At 47.7% G+C, this 22289-nt stretch overlaps 2 protein-coding genes across 4 annotated transcripts in view; both read left to right on the forward strand.

The window, feature by feature from the left end:
- Nucleotides 1-22289, forward strand: part of RLN3 (relaxin 3) — an 82386-nt gene that overhangs the window by 20132 nt on the left and 39965 nt on the right. The gene's annotated exons all lie outside the window — the stretch shown is intronic.
- Nucleotides 183-22190, forward strand: IL27RA (interleukin 27 receptor subunit alpha). 2 transcript variants are annotated; one of them, XR_014214995.1, is made up of 15 exons: nt 183-729; nt 3549-3681; nt 4913-5082; nt 6890-7044; nt 7998-8151; nt 9446-9525; nt 11399-11594; nt 16235-16438; nt 17143-17244; nt 17862-18026; nt 19054-19188; nt 19393-19483; nt 19634-19748; nt 20205-20599; nt 20639-22190. XR_014214995.1 is itself a non-coding variant. In XM_082205433.1 (14 exons), exons 1-14 carry the CDS (start codon nt 618-620, stop codon nt 20364-20366), a joined length of 1974 nt encoding a protein of 657 aa, XP_082061559.1. In that variant the 5' UTR covers nt 183-617; the 3' UTR covers nt 20367-22190. The 2 variants fall into 2 exon arrangements, 1 of the variants encoding a protein (XP_082061559.1); XM_082205433.1 differs by having other exon boundaries at nt 20205-22190.

Below are 22289 nucleotides of genomic sequence, written 5' to 3' on the forward strand. Positions count from 1 at the left end.
CAAAAGCAGAAACAGAGTGGATACATTGTAACAGGATTTTGACAGTATTACTTGAGAGATTATGGAGGACAGGGGAGGGGTGATGGAGTCCTAGAGAAATTGAGCAAATATATTGTAGTGAAGAAGACATTGCCCCCCCCCGTTCCGTATCAACATATATATATCAAATAATCTGAATATTCTGCCAAATTTTAATTTTTTAGTAGGACTTCCCATGCTTCAAGTTCGGAGGGTTCTGATCATCTCATACTTCTACTGCTTTTCATAGACACTTCCGATGGTTCCTCTTATTCTTTCTGTTGTTAACCTTCCTTCTTTCACAGCCTCTGAGTTGTTCCCACAAGCGAGTTAAAACAAGCAATGTTGTGTTTCTGTCTGGATTTTATGTCTATGATTCCCCTCTATAAGTTTTCAGCATCTCCTCACACGCTGGTGTTTCTGCTGAATCAATCCCCTGCCAGTCTTCGAGCTCGTAAAAAAGTTTTGTGCTTTAGTTCCTCAAAGGCTCCTATGTGCCGTTCTGACATGGACACACATATAAAGTCCACATAAATAAATATAGTAAATGGGGGGGGGGAGGCATTTAATTCAGTGCTGCTTGACTTTGTCCTTATCTCATGATCCACCATTGCTGTCTCTCAATACAGGACATCCCGGGCACTATGGGAAACAGGGGGAATGCAGTATGGCTGTTGCTTCTGTCGTTAAAGGTCTTTGGGCTGAAAAAAGGTAAGGGATCAGCATTCATCATTTCCTTCATACAGGACTGTATTATGACTCCTTCTATTCTCTCTCACACACAGCTGTGTGGCAACTGATTATTTGTGGCACTGTGCCACTTAGCTGTAGCATTTGTGCGACTATCCCAGCTCCCAGTATGCCCCACGGAAGACCTTAAGGTCCATAAATAGCAACACCCTAGAGGTTCCGGGCCCTAAGGAAGTCAGATTAGCCTCATCCAGAGCCAGGGCCTTTTCAGCACTGGCTCCGGCCTGGTGGAACGCTCTGTCTCATGAGACCAGGGCCCTGCAGGATCTGATTTCTTTCCGCAGGGCCTGTACGACAGAGTTGTTCCGCCTGGCCTTTGGCTTGGAATCAGTTTTGATTCCCTCCCCCTCTTTCGTTTTTCCTTTCTTCTCCTGCGATGAGGCTGCATTTTAATATTTCAATGTTTAATGTTGTATTTTAATCTTGTTTTTAAGTTGTATTCATTCAACTTGTTTTTATTATTGCTTGTTAGCTGCCCTGAGCCTGGCCTTGGCTGGGGAGGGCAGAGTATAAATAATTTATTATTATTATTATTATTATTATTATTATTATTATTATGTGCAAGTGGCTGGTGGCATAGGTCTTTAATGCCGCGAGTCTAAAATTTTGGGGACGCAAACCAGCTTGGGCACCACAGTTTGTGATGCTAATTAGCTAGGCAGGTGTGATATTACCAACACCAAGCTTGCCCGGGAACTAAGCTCTCTCGGAATGGAAGGAGACAGGTGAAGCAGTGGGTTACAGGTATCTGAAGGAAGTGGTGGCGTAGGAGACAGATAAATGCGTGAAGGAATAAGTGCAAGGGAGATAATGTTTCAGAATGACAAGGGTGTGAGAGGGCAGGGGAGCAAGGACAGGAAAGGCTGTGAGCTCTTGAGGAGAGAGGCCAGGAGGCAAGGCGGACAGAGCAGAGAGTGGTTGAGAAGCAGAGACTAGAGAAAACAGTAAATGGTGGAGGCATGAAGGTACAGGCTAAGGAGAAAGCAGGGCTAAGGCCTAGAGACAGCAGGGGCCTGTGAGGTTTTGGCAGGAAGGAAGTGAAGATGCTGAGAAGATGTGTGTGGTGGGGAGCTGTGGGTCAGAAATGCAATTACTGTTGAGCCTTTTAAGCTGCATCTGTATAGGAATGATGAGGAAGATTTATTTAATTTTTATCCTGCCCTTCATCCAAGGAGCACAGGGTGGTTTACAATATAAAAACATCATCATCATCATCATCATCATCATCATCATTCATTCCCCCACCCATTCAGACAGTTTACAGTACATATTAAAAATTTCCAATACAAGGCTGCCTTCAGATGTTTTCTAAAAGTCATATACAGTCATACCTCGGGTTACAGACACTTCAGGTTGTGTGTTTTTTTGTGTGTTTTTTTTTGGGGGGGGGGTTACGGATGTGCCGAAACCTGGAAGTACCAGAACGGGTTACTTCTGGGTTTTGGCGGTTGCGCATGTGCAGAAGCGCTAAATTGCACTTTGTGCATATACAGAAGCACCGAATCGCAACCCGCGCGTGCGCAGATGCGAACGCTGCGTGTTGCGAACATGCCTCCCGCACAGATCACATTTGCAACCCGAGCATCCACTGTAATGGTTCATTTCCTTAACATCTGATGAGAGGGCTTCCACAGGGAGGGTGCTACTACTGCGAAGGCCCTCTACCAGTGTAAGCCAGTGTGGTGTAGTGGTTAAGAGAGATAGACTCGTAATCTGGGGAACCGGATTCGCTTCCCAGCTCCTCCGCATGCAGCTGCTGGGTGACCTTGGGCTAGTCACACTTCTGTGAAGTCTCTCAGCCCCACTCACCTCACAGAGTGTTTGCTGTGGGGGAGGACGGGAAAGGAGATTGTTAGCCGCTTTGAGACTCCTTCGGCTAGTGATAAAGCGGGATATCAAATCCAAACTACTCCTCCTCCTTCTCCTCCTCCTCCTCCTCCTCTTCTTCTTCTTCTTCTTCCTGGTTCCCATAACATAGTAACATACAAAAACAATACACCACCCCCATTCAAAATGCCATAGATTGTTTAATTAGCCACATGTCTGGGAGAAGAGGGATGTTTTTGCTTGGCACCTAAATATATGCAATGAAGGTGCCAGGCAAATCTCCCTGGGGAGAGCATCCCACAAATGGGGAGCCACTGCAGAAAAGCCCCCTTGTTTTATTCTGGATTCTTTGGGGGGGGATGTTGTAAACCCCTTTGAGATTTGTTTTCTAAAATATAAAGTATAATAATAATAATAATAATAATACCAATGGGGGGGAATGGCACCTAGAAATTCTATTGTGGTGACTCCCATCTAGGTTTAAGGTGCCATTTGGTGATTAGCTTATACAGTGTAACCTTGGTTTTCGACTTCCGAAACCTTAGAAAGCCGAGGAGCAATGGGCGATTGGCAAAATCCATTGAGAAAATTGAAAAACACACAGCGGAAGCCGTTTGACTTCCAAGGTGCGTTCGAAGACGGAAGCAATTACTTCTGGGTTTTCGGCATTCAGCTTCCGAAACGTTTGGCTTCGGCTCAAAAACTGAGGTTCCACTGTATATTGGAGATGTTTTAATGATGTTTTTATTGCTCTGTCACTTCTTGTCTGCTGCGCTCAGCTTCTTTGGGGGGAAGGACAGGATAGAAATGTAACAAACAAACAAATAGTGAGAAAAGGGTGCTAATTCTGTCTGGACAACTAGGATCACTTCCCTTGAATTTTAATAGTGCAAGATAATGGCTGTGTTTTCTGTGGCTTGAGTGCTGATTTTGGAATATGTCTCTATTTGCAGGTGACCCTGATGTCCCCATGGACCTGAAATGTTACCAGTCAGTGCCCAGCAATATTGTGAACTGCAGTTGGTCTACCAGGGAGCCTCCAGATGCTAATACTACCCATGTCCTCTACTATAAGAGCCTGAAATAGTAAGCAAGGCATTACGTGTGTTTCCCTGTGCTGATCCAGCCCCAGAGAGCCTGTGGATTTGGGCATGAAAGAGGCAAAACTTGCAAAATGTCAGGAAGAATTTGCTTTGTCGGCCTTAGGAAGTGTGTGTGTGTGTGCACGTGCATCGGTGTGTGTGTGCGCTTGGGTGGCAGTCCTCACAATGTGCTGCAACTTCCTCACTCTATTGTTAGCCGCGTTGGTCTCAAATGCCATTTCAGCATTTTTCAGGGAGGCAAAAGGGTTTCTACCAAGGTCTTGTCAGCAAAAGAAGTCACTGCATTTGACTGACAGAACCTTCCAGGGAGTTTCTGACTCTGGAAGTTACCTGCCTGCACAGGAGTTGTCTGCCATTATGCTTCAGACAGCTTTGCAAATAAGTCCAGACTCATCATTAGCCCACAGACCTTGTTTTTATACTAATCTGTCTCCTCACACATCACTCTATTGGCTGGAGTCACTGTGAGTCGGAAAGTCCCCTGCCAAAAATCTCACATCTGTTTGAACTTACCAGGTACCCTTAGGCAAGCCAGAATCCAATGAGCCCCACATCTGCAGTATGGAGACAATAGCAGTACCTCATAATTATACCTCATAATTCCTCAGATACCCTATTACTCGGAGGGAAAGTGTTCAGGTTGACTTTAACAATCTCTGCTTATAGACCACTTCCAGGCGGGTCAGGAATTAAGCTTCTGTTGCCCCGTATTCATTATGAACTTGCTCTGTGTCTTTGCATGGGGCAATCTCTACTTCCCACTTACATCTCCAAATTCTTCATTTTTTTCACATTTGCCTGTTGCTAACCTTTTTTAAAAATAAGTTGAATATGTACTGCTCTTTGTTTGTAGATGAATTAGCATTGGGTTTTTTTAAGCAGGCATTCCTAGTCATTCTAGAAAGCAATTGTTCTCTAAAATTTGTGGCAGTACTGTATATTTATTTATTTATTTATCACAGATTTCTTACTATGATTATTACTGTAGCCAACACAGAGGCATGTGTATGAAAATGCATAGTCTTGGGAGACCAAATTTACAAATTCCACACTCAGAACAAAACAAATTACCCACTTTACATAACTCTTTGTTCTGAATTGGAAATGGAGGAATGGTAAGTCCTGGGCAATATATTTGTATAACTAAGGAGTGGCAAATACTCACTTTTAATTCATGCCGGAATTAACTTTCCTCTTTCTGCCTCTTTCTCTAGTCATCCTGGCAAACCCCCCAGGCGTGGAGCTCCGGGCAAGCAGAACTGGTTGCTTATTGAAAGGCGCAACCTGACACAGGGAGACAGCTACAGTGTTTGGGTGGAAACCAATCACGGCATGGATGGGATTGCAACTTCCGCTAAGTTAAACTTCAACTTGGATGAAATAGGTGAGAGAAAATAGGCACAGAGTGCTTTGGGGAAGGGTCTAGATAAACTTGCAGATGAGGATAAAAAATATTACTAACAATAGTAAGGTTAAAAAAAGTAAAGGAAACCTGGACGGTTAAGTCCAGTTGAATTCGACTATGGGGTTGCGGTGCTCATCTTGCTTTCAGGCCGAGAGAGCTGGTGTTTGTCCACAGACCGCTTTCTGGGTCATGTGGCCAGCATGACTAAAATGCTTCTGGTGCAACGGAACACCATGCCAGAAACCAGAAACGCCATTTACCTTCCCGCTGCAGCGGTACCTATTTATCTACTTGCACTGGTGTGCTTTCGAACTGCTTGTTTAGCAGGAGCTGGGACAGAGCAATGGGAGCTCACCGCATCATGGGGATTCAAACCGCCAACCTTCTGACTGGCAAGCCCACGAGGCTCAGTGCTAAGAATAGTACCAGTGTACTTGCTCACTTGTGTGTAACAGTGCAGGCTCAGTGTCAGCATCAGGTAACTCTTGGCAGTTGCTGAGATCCCAACAGGGGACCTAGTGGCAGTGCTGGCCTTCACCCCCAGAACTAAACAGCTGGGCCTGTGAGTCACCACTTTGGAATTTCCACAATGCCTAAAGACCTAACCTGATGTAGCATCACTGTGGGGTATTGTGGGAAATTCAGGATGCCACCCACTTCCACCACCATGAAAGCTTGTGGATGGGGGACCAGTGATGTGGGAGGCTGGGCTGCCAGAGGGCACTCTGCCAAGGGCCATCTCACATCTGGAGCTGATTTTGCATCTGTGTGGTACAGGACAGCTTGAATAGTGGGTGTCATGCTGCGACAGAGGATCACGCCTGCAGATTCCACAGTGATGTCAAGAGCTGTGAAATTCCAGACACCTCAGCTTTTCTATTGTTCAAGAAAAAATGGCAACTTATATCCCTAAAGACTTTGACACTTGAAATTATGTGGCTGGGGCTTTCAGTGGGTCCTGTTAAATTTACTTAAAGCCGTTTCCAGCCCATCCAAGTTATCTCTAGTTCTGCAACACTCACCTGTTCACTGCATTCAGTCTTGTGTGTGCTTTCTCAAAAATGTGTGTACAAATCCTGTGAGTAGACTAAATTGTGAAAGTGAATCAAATGCGCTATCTCATGTTGCATTTTTGTTTGGTTGGTTTTGGCCTCCCAATATTTGGATCCTGAAAGAATTTAGAACACCTTGAAAAGTCACTGCGCTGACTGCAGAAGTCCACCTAATCTCTCCCTGACTTCTGAGAAAAACACTAGACTGCTTCCTCTTGTTCATAAGAAACCAGTAACTTTAGTAATAAAAACAGTGGAAGTTGTGATGTGGAATTGCAGGCCACCTGCTCTGTGGACATGCTGACCCTTGATCTTACTCCTCAGCATTTGTTTCCTGGGTTTTGTTTAGAGTTTGTTGTTACAGTGGTACCTCGGGATGTGAATGAGATCCGTTCCGGAGCCCTGTTCACATCCTGAACAGAACGTAAGATGCGACAGCGTGTCTGCGTGTGTGTGGGTCATATTTTGCCGCTTCTGCACATGCACATGACGTCATTTTGACTGTGCATGCGCGAGCGGTGGAACCCAGAAGTAACGCGCTCCGTTACTTCCGGGTCGCCGTGGAGTGCAACCCAAAAATACTTATCCTGAAGTGTATTTATCCCGAGGTATGACTGTATAGCATAGGTATGGCTCCATTCCTGATGCTTAGAGTGGAGAGTGGGAAGTGGGAGTGAAGGGTAAGCAACAAGGGTTCTTGTGCCTGAGGCCTTTCGCTGCGTTGCTTCTTTCAGTGAAGCCTCCTCCTCCTGATCTGGAGCCTGTGGTGTTTGAGTCCTCTGTCGCTACAGTGAGTTGGAAGAACCCTCACTGGTCTGAATCCCTTCATCACCAGCCGCTCACCTGTGCCCTTCGATACAAGATGTCAAAGGACCACAGCTGGACCTACGTGAGTCTGTTTTGTCTGGATGCATGGGTCGGTTTCCCCATCCCATCAGCTGTTATCCAGCTTGTATTCTGGGAGAACTGCAACCTAAGGAGTATGAGATAATTGTGGCCGTTTGGCACATCACAGCAACAAACCTGGGAGACCAAGCATACTCTCTGTGGGTGCACCTTGAAATGATTTGAGAAGAAAGCACAGAGACCTCAGTGGAAGTTAAACAGCTTCCCAAACTGGAACAGAACCTAGGAGTCTCAGCTCCAATTGTTTGGCGTTGCTTTCCCTCTCAGTGATAAAAAATAACAACTTATTATTATAATTTATACCCCACCTTTTTCCCTAAGAGGGGCTCAAGATGACTTACAAATAATAATAAGAACAAAAAAGACACGTTAAAAACCGATTAAACATTGATAGAATTAAATTAAAACCATACAATTAATTGCTGTAGAAATCTTCACTAGGCGGCAGAAAGACAACAAGGAAGAAGGCAGTCTGGCTTCTCTAGGGAGGGAGTTCCACAATTGTCTGGAGCAGCCAGCGCCGAGAAGGCCCTGTCCCATGTCCCCACCAAGTGTATCTGAGATGGTGGTGGGACAGAGACAAGGGTGTTCCCTGAAGATCTCAGAACCAGGAGAGGTTCATAGGAGGGAATATGGTCTCCTAACACCTCACTCCCCGTGCTCTCCTGCATCTACTCCCCACTAAACTTCCTGCTATTCTGATGAATGTTTATGTTTATGATTTTTGTTTTGTTTTGTTTTTATTACTTTTTTTTGAAGGTAAGTATATCAGCACAACAACAATAGCAGGAGAAAATGGGGTTGGGGGTTGTTTTACCTGATTTGTGAGATGTTTTCTATAGATTCTTACTTTAAAAGAGGAATATAACTGCTATTTCTATTACTACGATGAATAGTAAGAGTAATAATAATGATGACGATAATGTTCTTTCCCAGCTGAGTGAGGAGCATGTAGACCAGGAAGGGTATGACCTGGAGGACCTGAAGCCATTCACTTCCTACGAGGTGCAGGTACAATGCATTCCAGAAATGAAAAAAGGTTTCTGGAGTGAATGGAGTTCTTCCCAGACCTTCGTAACCCCGGAGGCAGGTACGTACAGCCCTGGAAGGGACACAGGTGGCACTGTGGTCTAAACCACTGAGCCTCTTGGGCTTGCTGATTGTAAGGTCGGCAGTTCGAATCCCCACGACGGGGTGAGCTCCCGTTGCTCTGTCCCAGCTCCTGTCAACCTAGCAGTTCAAAAGCATCCCAGTGCAAGTAGATAAATAGGTACCACTGTGACGGGGTTTCCACCACGATGTTCAGTTGCACCAGAAGCGGTTTGGTCATGCTGGCCACATGACCCGGAAAGCTGTCTATGGACAAACGCCAGCTTGCCTGATAGCGAGATGCGTGCCACAACCCTACAGTTGCCTTTGACTGGACTCAACCGTCCAGGGGTCCTTTACCATTACCTTTTCCCTTCAGTTCAGTAGCAGTTCAGTACCAGAATTTCATGTCATGTCAGTGGCGTAGCGTGGGTTGTCAGCACCCGGGGCAAGGCAAGTAATTTGCGCCCCCTAACCCGTGGATTTGCACACCCTAACCCTAACCCCCAGATGTTGCGCCCGGTGCGGCCGGCCCCCCCTGCACCCCCCACGCTACGCCACTGTGTCATGTTGGACTTCAGTTTCTTCCTAGCAGTCTGATGTCAATGTGCTCCCATTATGGTCCCCTTCCCTTCTCCTCTTTTCCTGGAGGAAACATTCTGTCTTTAGAGACGGGTGTGCTGACATCACAGGAGGAGCTTGGCTGATACACTTATTTCACACTCCTGTCACTCACAAAAATGTGAGATGTACACTTGAAAATGTAAGTGTACAACTGAAAAATATATATGTAAATGTGGGGAGAGGCCATTGTATAAGGAATTAACCTTGTACTCTCAGACCTTATGTGGAATGGTTGGGGTTGGGGTACTGAATCGTAGAATTCCAAAGTTAGAAGGCATCTTCGAGGTCTTCTGTTCCACCCTCCCTGATGACCCCATTTCAATGCAAGTTTCACAGCGCAGGATGCAGCCGCAGAACCTGTGACTAGGGGGCTGTCCAGCATTTGCTTAAACATATGCAGAGCCCACCAACTCCTTAGGCAGGTATTTCTGGGATTCAAGATTCTGTTCATCTTTGGGGGAACTGGTTCCAAGCAGCAAAATTGGAGCATAAACCTGATCATTACTAAATCACCATTGTGCATTTTGTTTCTGTCTGCTTGGAAAAAGTCAGTTGTGCATGCTGCCTTATTCATTTGTTTCTTGGACTTATTCTTTAAGGAAAGCACCTGTGATTGTCCAGCTGCTCTGTTAGCTCTCACTAACCACCTGTTGCATCTCTGTTGCCTTTAGCTCCCCTGGGTCAGGTAGACGTGTGGCAAAAAGTTGGTGTTTCTGAGAAAGGTGTTCCAAGTCGCTTCCTGCTGTGGAAGGTAAAGTGAACCTTGCTGGTCTCCTTTTTACTGTACATACACAAGGGATGAATGAAAATTGAAATTTAAAGAATTTTCACAGGATTTGAGGAGCCTTGGAGCATACAATTCACAGAGCCTTTTGGCAAATGAGCAGACATACACTCCCTGCTATTGGCTGCGTGGGAAACCTGAAGTTTATTTAGTTTAACTGAATTAACCTCTCCCCTGAGCAGTAATGGCTCTCTGTGCTCAGCCTTTGGTCATAATAGCTTCTGGGAACTGATGGCGCTACACAGACCACAGACCGTTAGCAAATATGCTGAGCCTTGCAGCAAAATGAAGTTACTCTGCTGTCAGATAACAGGGATGTTAGCAAATCATGGTCACTTCCTCTTAGGACTGGTGCACTGTTTTTTAATTACGGCTGTGAGCTGCTTTAGGGGAACCTTCTGGCACTTCCCTCACTGCGAGAAGCAAAGTTACAGGGAACCAGGCAGAGGGCCTTTTTGGTAGTGGCGCCTGCCCTGTGGAATGCCCTCCCATCAGATGTCAAAGAGATAAACAACTACCTGACATTTAGAAGACATCTGAAGGCAGCCCTGTTCAGGGAAGTTTGTAATGTGGGACATTTTAATGTATTTTTAATCTTTGTTGGAAGCTGCCCAGAGTGGCTGGGGAGGCCCAGCCAGATGGGCGGGGTACAAATAAATTTTCTCTCATTTTTTTTAAGGGAGCTTTGTGCTTGCAGGCCTAGAAAGCAAATTCTAATCAGGTTTGCTTTAGATCTGACCTCACCATAACCACGCACGCATTTGGCCTGCATCAGGCTAAACTCTACAATTCTATGATTCTGTGTTTAGTTTCCTGCATTGCAGGGGGTTGGACTAGATATCCCTTGGGGGTCCCTTCCAATTCTACAGTTCTATGATTCTATAAGAAGAATGCATACTTTTGCCAAGTTTGCCGATTGCCGTCTGTAAATTGATGTCCCATAAATGTCTGTGGTGCACTCACGGCCTATAAAAAAAAAACAACAGGAAAAATACTGCGCAGGATAGGGTTACCAGATGTCCCCGGTTCCCGGGGACAGTCCCCAGATTTGCAAATCTGTCCCCGGACAAATTCCGTCCCCGGAATGTCCCCAGATTTGCAAATCTGTCCTGGGAAATGTGGCAGTGGCAGCCTCAGCAGCCCAGAGCCAGCCTGGTAGCGCAGTTGGCTCTGGCTGGCTTCAGGAGCTGCTCGCTGCCGTGGCACCCACCATTTTTCCTCGCCAGAAGTCCCCATACAATGTGTCTTGTGCGCATAAGATGTGTCTTGTGTGATCTCCTGCCCCCTTTGTTTTGACTGATCAGGGGAGGCTCGGGAATTGTGGGCCATTGCCCAGTTTTTTAAAAACTGTGCATTTACCGTTTTACAGGGTGCGAAAGAAGGGCTTTGCACCTTTATACAATATTCATGTGTGCTTGGGCCCAGGGTCTTTTGCCTCACCAACACTAGAATGACATCTGTGTGCCTTTTCATGCAGTTGCTGTTGATAAAAAACCTTACTTTGCCCATCTTTCATTTGCCAGCTTCCTGCCCTTTAGCAACAGCCCAACCTTTTCTGATCACCTCGTTCCCTCGCTGAGAGGAGATGCACCCTGTGGACCTTTTGCCCTGTCTTTGCAGTGTGTTAAAGGCTCAGGACTTTCCATCTACTTAAATAAAAGTAGTTACACCATCTATGACTCTTTGGCTGCTGTGTGTGTGAGCAGGGACTGCCGTGCAGCTGTGTCCTTAGCAGGATCTGTTTGACTGGGTGGGCTTCTTCAGGCTTTTCTTTTCCTTTGTTTTCTTTTATAATCTCTATTTTTGACTGGAGGAACCTCTGCTCACCTCCCTTTCACAGGCACCAGACCCCGAAGCAGCTCGGGGAGTCATCCTCGACTACGAAGTTGTTTTCCGGGACCGCGACAAAAACATCACTACGATGGTGTGTCTTTGCTGCCATGCTGCCCTCCCTCTTTCCGCCGACTACGCCTGGGTATCGGCCCGAAATTCCGTTAAGAAAACGCTGCCTGCCAACCTCAGCTTGGAACAAGCAGGCAAGAGTTGTTGATAATGCCTTATCAAAGGGCTGCTTGTAAGGGGTCTTTCCTCTCACGCCCGCCCTGTTTCCTGCCTTTTGGGCCGAAACTGGAGCTGAGTCACCCTCACCGCTGATGGGGGAAGGTGGTGTTGCTGCCCTCTGTGCTCCTCCCCTAACATCCTGTTCATGAGAGACAGGCATTGCCTGTCACCCAAACCCTTGCCAGACCTAATAAGAAAATGCAACCCTTTATGCTAATCCTAACATAGCAATTCAGCTATTCGAGTTCGCTTGGTTTGGAAGTGAAATACAGTGGACGCTCAGGTTGCAAACATGATATGTGGGATGCACATTAGCAACCCGCAGCGTCCGCAACTCGCAGCGGTGTGTCTGCGCATGCACAGGTTGCGATTCAGCACGTCTGCGCATGCTCAAAGCAGCCCTGTTCAGGGAAGTTTTTAATGTATGACATATTAGTGTATTTTTGGTCTTTGTGGAAGCTGCCCAGAGTGGCTGGGGAAACCCAGCCAGATGGGCGGGGTACAAATAATAAATTATTATTATTATTATTATTATTATTATTATTATTTAGCGCTTCTGCGCATGCACGACCGCCGAAACCCAGAAGTAACCCGTTCTGGTACTTCTGGGTTTCAGCGGTCCGCAACCCGAAAAAACACAACCTGAAGCATCTGTAACCTGAAGTATGACTGTAGGGTCAAAATTGTGTCGTGCCCTTCATTGCGCTACAACTCCCATCAGCCCCAGCAAGCATGGTGAATAATTGGGGGTTGCGGAAACTGTAGTACAGGGAAACCTTTGGTTCCCCATAGGTTACTGAGCTACAGCTCCCATCAGACCAGGCAGCATGGCCAATGTCCAGGAATGATGGGGGTTGTAGTTCAGCAACATCTGGAGGGCCAAAGGTTCCCCATACAGTGGTACCTCAGGTTACATACGCTTCAGGTTACATATGCTTCAGGTTACAGACTCCACTAACCCAGAAATAGTACCTCGGGTTAAGTACTTTGCTTCAGGATCTGGCTCCAGCGGCAGGGCAGCAGCAGGAGGCCCCATTAGCTAAAGTGGTGCTTCAGGTTAAGAACAGTTTCAAGTTAAGTACGGACCTCCGGAACGAATTAAGTACTTAACTTGAGGTAATACTGTACCTGCTGTAGTGCAACAACATATCTGGTTGTCCAATTCTCCCCCACCTCGCCTTAATAGTTTAAAGTACCTTGAAGGTGGAGTTAGGATACAGTGGAATCTCAGCTCCTGAACATCTTGGGAGCCAAATGTTCCGGCTCCTGAATGATTCAAAACTGGAAGTGATTGTTCCGGTTTTCGAACATTCTTTGGAAGCTGAACGTCTGGCATGGCTTCCGATTGGCTGCAGGAAGTTCCTGCAGCCAATCAGAAGCCACGCCTTGGTTCTCAAACTGTTTCGGGATTCGAATGGACTCCCGGAACAGATTAAGTTCGGGAACCAAGGTTCCACTGTGCAAGAAAAGAGGCAAAATACAAACTCTTCCTTCAAAGGCTGGTACATAAGACAAGGGAAATGTCACTCGGGCAACTATTAAAGAAAAGAATTGAACCCAATGGGGAAGTACTACAGAATGTATTGGGCTGGGAGAAAGCAGCAATTTCATCATTGGTAATGTAATGCTTGGGTCTGACATACACACAGAGAGGGAACCGCAGAACCCCAGAGAAACAGAAAGAAAGACCCACAAAACTGCCTCATTCACATGTGATCAGCTCTCCTCCCCCATGACTTGCGGTCACCCCTTTGTGGGACAGGAAGAGGAGGGGCAGGAGATGCTTGGGGAGGGGCTCTGCTTCTCTAAGCGGCTTTTGATAAAAACTGAAGAAAGGCAAGGGTGCCTCAGCTTTTGTTTTCCAGAAAGAGCATGCGCTACCATGGCATGTTTGATCAGGATATCTCTTCAATGCAAATGGGGTAGGGAAGAGTGGGGGATAGACATAAACAGATATATTTCTATTTTATTTTTAAAGATACCTATAAAAATAGTTAGCTGTTGATGCACCACTTGGTCTCTTCCAGCTCTATACAGTGGTACCTCGGGTTACAAACACCTCAGGTTACAAACACTTTGGGTTACAAACTCGACTAACCCAGAAGTAGTACCTCAGGTTACAAACTTTGCCCCAGGATGAGAACGGAAATTGCATGGCAGCGGCAGTGGCAGGCCCCATTAGTGATACCATGCCTCAGGTTAAGAACGGTTTCGGGTTAAGTGCGGATCTCCGGAATGAATTAAGTTTGTAGCGCAAAGGTACCACTGTAATTCAATGATTCTAAGGAATAACTTTGAAATCAATAGTTACCTGTTTTCCTCAGGATGGGTTTTTACCTCCAGACACACAGATGCAATACAGTGGTACCTCAGGTTAAGTACTTAATTCGTTCCGGAGGTCCGTACTTAACCTGAAACTGTTCTTAACCTGAAGCACCACTTTAGCTAATGGGGCCTCCGGCTGCTGCCCTGCCGCTGGAGCCAGATATCTGTTCTCATCCTGAAGCAAAGTTCTTAATCTGAAGCAATAATTCTGGGTTAGCGGAGTCTGTAACCTGAAGCGTATGTAACCTGAGGTCCCACTGTACCGGAATACTCTGGAATTTCCTCGATGACTTTCAGGAATTTATCTCCATGTTCCTGATAAACAGAGGTTTATGGGACTGCAAGCAGGCCAGGCACTCATTTCGCACAGGAATTTGTAACCTTTTGAACTTTGCCACCTTCCCACACCCTTCTCCTATTTCCCTGTACATACCTCTGTGACTGGAATGTTAGAAAAGATAGGTTTCAGCCCATTCAGGCAGTTTTGCATATCATCATGCCTCACTATCATTATTAGTAGTATTACCAGCAGTGCCCGCAAGACTAAGACGCTGTCAGATAAAGAATTCCTTTGCTGATTTCCCCCTCTGGCTGCCATTCTAAGACTCGGAGTAACTGCATTTCGGCAGAGCGTATTATTATGCGTTTTAAGAGAAAACGTGGAAATTCCTTTTTACTCCTCTCTCTTTCCCTTCCTCTCCTAAACATGGCTTTGGACTCGAATAAAGCCCCTCATCTCCCTGGCCCTTTTGGGTTGCTGTTGGGTTGAGAATGAGATCGTTGTTAGGAAACGAAACAAATTGGAGGATGTGCAAGCTTACAGAATAAAAAAATTCCTTCCAGTAGCACCTTAAAGACCAACTAAGTTAGTTCTTGGTATGAGCTTTCGTGTGCATGCACACTTCTTCAGATACCTGAAGAAGTATCTGAAGAAGTGTGCATGCATGTATCTGAAGAAGTGTGCATGCACACGAAAGCTCCATACCAAGAACTAACTTAGTTGGTCTTTAAGGTGCTACTGGAAGGAATTTTTTTATTTTGACTATGACAGACCAACACGGCTATCTATCTGTAACTGGAACCATGGCAAGCTTACAGAGTTTAGCTAACATGCTGCCCACTCACCTACCCACCTCTCTCTCACACCCCTCCAAATCCAGACCAATAAAAGTGCAAAAATAGCACAGATCTCTTCAGCCTGGTCCTTCTGTGCCGGAATGGAGAGACAGTAGCAACCACAAGCTCCTCTTCAGCCCAGGCTTCCCCTTTCCACACAGGCTTGTTTGTTCTCCCTCATCTCTCCAAGTCCCCCACATTTCTCCTCTGTGTCTGAGCGCCTTCTCTGCAGATTGACCCTAGGAGCCAATTCTCCTCTTTTCACTCTGTTTGGCTCCCATCAGCACAAAGGGTGAGAAGACATCTTCTCAGTGGCTGAGGAGCTCCACTTCCATGCTGATCCTGGATGTGGGGACCAGGATGGAAACTGGCTGCTTTCTTCTGTGCCACAGATTCCTCCCACTTCCCTTCACTGGATTGCCAATGGTCTGTTGGCATGCTGAAGAGCATGTCAGTAGCTGCAGTGCACGGATCCTTTGTTGGCTCAAGAGGTGCATCTTAAATGTTGAAGAGCTGCAGGGTTAATATTATATGAATGCACTTTGTACATGCACCCAGCAATGGAGTGGGGGGAAAGCTCTTTGTTGTGAGGGCACTTGTTCCCCTGGCACCATCCTTGCAAAGAGGTCTCTTGCCTGGTGAATGTCACAAGCAGTCTTCTTGGACCATAATATAACAACAACAACAACAACAACAACAACAACAACAACAACAACAACAACAACATATTATTATTATTATTTATACCCTGCCCATCTGGCTGAGTTTCCCCAGCCACTTTGGGCAGCTCCCAATCGAGTGTTAAAAACAATACAGCATTAAATATTAAAAACCTCCCTAAACAGGGCTGCCTTCAGATGTCTTTTAAAAATAAGATAGCTACTTATTTCCTTGACATCTGATGAGAGGGCGTTCCACAGGGCGGGTGCCACTACCGAGAAGGCCCTCTGTCTGGTTCCCTGTAACCTCACTTCTCGCAGTGAGGGAACCTCTAGAAGGCCCTTGGAGATGGACCTCAGTGTCTGGGCTGAACAATGAGGGTGGAGATGCTCCTTCAGGTATACAGGACTGAGGCTGTTTAGGGCTTTAAAGGTCATCACCAACACTGTGCTGGGGAAGGTACCCAGTGCCTCCAGGGATGCTCTTAATGACAAACGACTTGGCCTTTCTCCAGATCTTCCTGGCCCTGAGGAAGTCCAGGTGATGGCTGTACCAGGCCTGGGTCTCAGGGTGATGTGGAAGCCCAGTGCAAGCGCTCGGTGGCTCCAGCCTGAGGAGTATGTGGTCGAATGGAGAGAAGAGATCTCCAGCAACCCCGCTGGACAGTTGCTGAACTGGACACGGAGCCCCAGGGACAGCAGCAGCGCCCTGTTGAGAGGTGAGGAGTGTGGGAGAGCTCTAAGCGGGGGGGGGGGGGGAGAGAAACTCCCAAGCCAAAGTAAATGTGTTGTTAGTGGTATGAAATGCAATTAGCAGACTTTTGTGATATAGATAGCAGTGTTGAGGGAAGCAGGCTTCCGGTTCCAGTCTGCCTTAATGGAGGCAGCTCCCACGACAGCGAGAGGTTGTTGGCAAAGGAAAAACAAGGATATAGATAGCAGGGTTGGGGAAAACCCATCCGTTTTGGCACTGTAGGGGGGGGAGAGGCAGATTGGTCCTCTCTTCCCCCTGCCACAGTCCCAACAGAAATCCTCTCCTCAGAGGATGCTCTTTGGTCTTCACACATGGACCCTGGCGGAGACTTCCCTTAAATTGCAAATAGCATCTTTTGGAGGTACTTTTTTTTTTGTCACAACCATGGCTGGGAGATAGTTACTCTTCCACGTACTCCCACCCAGCCCCACGAGGTCTCTCAGGGCTTTCCCACACTTTGGTGTTCACCTAACCAAAAACATGCAAGTCCTATTTGGGTGTGGAGACAGCTAGCAGCCCTCCTCTGGATAATCACGTGGGGTGCGTGGAGTGAAAAGAGACAGGCAACAAACCCCAGATAATGTCTGGTCTCTGTGCTTGCAGAAAGAGGTTTGCCCAGCTTGTACCTCCTCAGATGGCCTGACATTGCTTTTGCTCCCCACTTCTCAGGTAACTTCAGAGCAAAGGTGCCCTACCTTGTCGTCGTCTATGCTGTGTATCCTCATGGGAGCAGCGCTTCGGTCCCTGTGCGAGCCTACTTCAAGGAAGGAGGTAATCTTGATGGGCAAAGGGAATGTGGAGGTTGGCAGTGGGATGAGGAACAAGGTAGAAACTATCCCACCTGGTGTATTGGTTTTCTTTTGGCAAGGAAGAGGAGTGGCTTTTAGCTTTCTGGTGTGAGATCCTCTGCCTGTAGTCTTGAAACAGTGCAGTCATCTTGTTTCTGCTCACTCTTCATGTGTGGACCTTGCTGTTGTTCCAGCTTGCAGAAAGGGGAGCTTGCTATTGACTTGGGTCTCCCTTAGCCATGATCCCAGCTGTTGTAAGAAGAGTCCCTTCAAAAGTGTATGGAACTGCTTATTAATGTAACAGCAACAACAACAACAACAACAACAGCAACAACAACAACATTATTTATACCCTGCCTATCTGGCTGAGTTTCCCCAGCCACTCTGGGCGGCTCCCAACAGAATATTAAAAACACGATAAAACATCAAACAGGGCTGCCTTCAGATATCTTCTAAAAGTCAGATAGTTGCTTATCTCCTTGACATCTGATGGGAGGGCATTCCACAGAGCGGGCGCCACCACCGAGAACACCCTCTGCCTGGTTCCCTGTAACCTCACTTCTCGCAGTCCCATTCCTTCTCCTTCCTTCCCCTTTCCAGCACCAACAGCTGCTCCCCAGGGACTGCAAGACAGAAGCATTTCACCTACAGCCTCTCTCATCTCCTGGGGGGAAATTCTGCTGGGAGATCGCAATGGACACATCACCCACTACACGCTTTACCTGGGACATCCCACTTTACGGAACGCCAAGGCAAACAGGACCAGTGAGTGACGCCTGAGACCAAGAGGCAATTCTCAAGTTTGCGGGGAGGGAGGGGCTGGGCCCAAGACCCTCTGAGTTTCTGACACGGAGGTCTTCCTTGCAGCTGCCTACATGGTTTTCATCTAGAATCTGCAACCCCTGGATCTCGGGGTTGAAAGATGCGTTGAGTGGACCAAGGAAACCAAACCAGGTCCCACTACTGTGAGGCATGCAGGTTGCACCAGTCGCAGACTTCTATGCCAATGTGACATCTGGTGCACATGGATTGGGGCTGGGCATGATTGATTCCATGTCTGCACATGAGATTGACCTTGTGTGTAGCCATAGGGCTTTTACCATAGAAATACAAGGATGGAGTTACAGGTGGGTTGGGTATAAATAATAAAATCATTATTAACTCAGTGGAGCATAAGGGTCATTATCTGTTTTCAGTTTCAGTTCAGTGAGGCGCTGTGGTCTAAAGCACTGAGCCTCTTGGGCTTGCCGATTGGAAGGTCTATGGTTCGAATCCTGTGATGGGGTGAGCTCCCGTTGCCCTGTCCCAGCTCCTGCCAACCTAGCATTTCGAAAGCATGCCAGTGCAAGTAGATAAATAGGTACCACTGTGGCGGGAAGGTAAATGGTGTTTCCGTGCACTCTGGCTTCTGCCACGGTGTCCCGTTGCACCAGAAGCGGTTTACTCCTTCTGGCCACATGACCCGGAAAGCTGTCTGTGGACAAAGGCCGGCTCCCTTGGCCTGAAAGCAAGATGAGCACCGCACCTCATAGTCGCCTTTGACTGGACTTAACCGTCCAGAGGTCCTTTACCTTTTAACTTCAGTTCAGAAACAGTTCCGTACCAGAATTTCATGTCATGTTGGACTTCAGTTTCTTCCTAGCAGTCTGATGTCAATGTGCTCTCATTATGGTCCCCATCTCTTCTCCCACCCACGCCAGCCAACACATTGAGATACTGGTGCAGTAAACTCTTGGATGGTGGGTACAAACTGCCGCCCCGCCTATGCTCAGATTATCCACCCCTTTCCTAGTTGTAGTTGGTGCTGCAGAGAGGAGCTACAGTCTCTCGGACCTGACGCCTGGGACTTCCTACCAGCTCTGCATGACGGGATCTACCTCAGCCGGGGAAGGTGTGCCCAGTCTTCTGCATCGCTTCCACACTCCAGGTAGGAGAGGCTTCTAGGACTTCTGTTGCTTGGACCAAGCAAAACCTGCTTGGCATGTGCAAAGGCTATGCAACAGCTCAGTAAACCCAGCAGCCGGAGCTATCTTGAAATGCCTTGATAGGGAAATATCAAACTTCGGGACAAAATCATGCCTTGTCAGCAAGGCCTTGTTCATCTGAGTTTTATCCCCATGATCTCCTGCAGATTCCCATTGGCAGACCCTCCTGGCAGTCCTCCTGGTTCTGGGATTCCTGCTTTTCGTGGCCTTCCTTGTGGTGCTGGTTAATCACAGGAGGTGAGTAATAAAAGGCAGAGGTGTGGTGGGGAGGCAGGCTGGTCCGTGCAACATCCTGCCCAACATCTGTGGCTACTTACCTCCCCTCCCCATCTCCCCCTCATTTGCAGCCCCATGTGAAAACTCTTGTCCGCTGTCTCTCCTCCGCAGGGTCCTTGACTTCTGCCATAAGATCCTGCCTCCGTGGTGCTGGGAGAAGATTCCAGACCCAGGGCACAGTGATGTTACCCAGAGTATTGATGAGCACCGCGCTGACCCTGGCATGGTAGGAAGTCATTGAGTTAAAAAAACAACAACCCAGATATGTACTGTCTCTGTTTGTGGTGGGAGCAGATGGGAAGGATCTGGTTTCTGGAGAGAATTAGCCATCCCAGTTGCCTCTTCCTCTTCACTTGCTGAGCGGACCCAAAAAGAACTTGTGCCAGATTTTAAGTACTGATCAACCCATCTTCTAACAGACAGCAACTGATGATATAGTTGAATAAATGTGCTTATCTGGAATGCTCTCCCCGGGGAGGTTCATCTGGCGCCATTATGTATATTTTATGCGCCAGGTTGGAAACGTGCTAGAAGACATCTGAAGGCTGCCCTGTATAGGGAAGTTTTAAATGTGTGACGTTTTACTGTGGTTTTATAATTTGCAGGAAGCTGCCCAGAAGGGCTGGGGCAACTGGGCTAGATAGGAGGCAAATAAATTATGGTTATTGCATTTGTTTTGCAGGATGCCCTAAGCCAATGCCCAGTCAAGTTCCCAGAAGAGCTAGACATTGTTGAGATTAAGGAACCAGCCCCAGAGCAGACCACGCCCCTTGCCCCAGTAGAGTTCTCTGGCTATGAGAAGCGATTCATGCCCACTTTGGAGGAGCTGCAGAGGCTGGCTTGAGAAGAGAAGAGAGGATGCCTGTGACCTTTGGAGACCAATGGGAGAGTGGGGACCTGAAGCTTATTCCTACAGCCTCTGATCTCTGGCTGGACCAGGGTCAGCAACCTTATGCTCCTGCATTTGTTCTTCGGCCTTGGACATACTGTAGGAAAAGTGCCCTGCCAATTTCCTTGGCTACCAGAGCATCTCTTATGCCACGGATCAAAGGGCAGAACTGTCGGTTACAGCCCCAGGTGCTCTAACAGGTGCTTGTGGCCTCAAAACAGCCACAGAGAGATTCCTGGGAAGGAGGAAGCACAGTGAAGTTGTGGACTGATCCTGGATCTTCCTCAAGGCTCCCTGGTGTTAAGCTGTTACTACTTGGCTCGGTCTCAGCTGTTTGATCTCCACCTGGATGCTGGAGCCTATTGGTGTTTCGCAACTGTTGACTAGTTGCAGGACCTTAGCCAGACCTAGCGGAGTAAACGTAGAGTTCACGAAAGCAATTGGCAACTTGGCTGCAGACAGGCTGGACGAAGCAGGAACCAGTAACTTGTAGTTATAGGTGTTTATTTATATATAGTGGACTATTTACAGGAACAGAACACGGATCTTTGACTTGCTCTCTCTTACACGACTCACAACTCTCAACCTCACTCACTGACACTGAACTCTGAACTCAGAACTCTGAACTAACACATTCCAGTTAGTAGGCCATAAATCATCATTCCTGTGAGAGAGCTTGACCAATCATGGAGCTGTCTCCATGCCTCTGTATCACCAGGCAGACTTACTCCTTCACATTGCCTTGGCTGTCGGCCAAACCCTAATTGACTCTGTGTGTGAAGCTGAACGTATTCAGATTCCCAACAGAGCCATGGTGTCAGTGGGGGGGGGAGGGGGTTGGTTATTCCTTCCTTAAGCAGAGGCACCGTTCGTCTCATTGGGGGGCAGTAGCTCAGAAGCACAAAGCAGGGGTGTAGGAAGGGGGCAGGGTGAGGCAGTCCGCCCCAGGTGTAATCTGTGAGGAGGGTGACAAAAAGGCACACCATGGGGGGCTTGCCCCGCTGCCCCTGTGCACGGTAGATCCCCCCCAGCTTGTCCCACCCCCTGGGTACACGGCATGACTGCCGCTCCAGGTGCCCATGCAAGGGCTAACTGGACAAGGGTTGCACTGGTCAGTTGAGAAGCCGGTGGATTGTTCGGGGAGAAGTCTTTGGGGCCACCACAAATCACGCTTCTTGGCTGTTGGGTGACCAGATGGTCCCCAACTCCTGCCTTGGGACTGAGGAGAGGGGAGGAGTTGGCCCTCCGGAATCCTTTCTGCTCAGCCTGGCAGGGTTGAGCTTCCTATAGGGACAGAGCCATAGCAAAGAGAGACAATAGATCCCCAGGAGGGGGCAACCCCCCTCGATTCCTGAATTTATTTTGCATCCAGAGGTGCACGCTCTCCAGGACTCAGTGAGTGGATCTGGGCTGGATCCGTACATTAGATTTGGGTTAGAAAGAAAGACGAAGTAAGAGGAGTTTGTTTTGTTTTGCCGTGGGAACAGAGGGTGCCGGCATGGAGGAAGGCTGCGAGAAGGGATTTGGGTAGGTGGGCAGGGAAATGGGGGAGCGGGGGCCTCGGCCTTCGTATTCCCAGTGACTCCATTGCACCTAAGACAGGGTGCTCTTTCCAGCGCTGGGCAGGGTCTCCAAACCATGTGCAACCCAGCAAGTGGGGCGCGTTTAGGGTGATGCTGCTCCTCTGCCTTTCTTTGGCTGTGAACCCATTTAAAGCACATGCACCCCAAGAATGCTGAGAGGTGTCTCTCCCAAGCCTACCCCGAGCCATCGATGGGGGGAGCGCTACGCCTCTGGCGCGAAGCACATACTTTTTGTGCAGAAGGTTCCTGATTCAATCGCCAGCATCTCCAGGCAGGACTGGGAATGTCCCGTCTG

The sequence above is a fragment of the Podarcis vaucheri genome (genome assembly GCF_965113315.1).
Source record: "Podarcis vaucheri genome assembly, chromosome: 17".
Taxonomy (NCBI): domain Eukaryota; kingdom Metazoa; phylum Chordata; class Lepidosauria; order Squamata; family Lacertidae; genus Podarcis; species Podarcis vaucheri.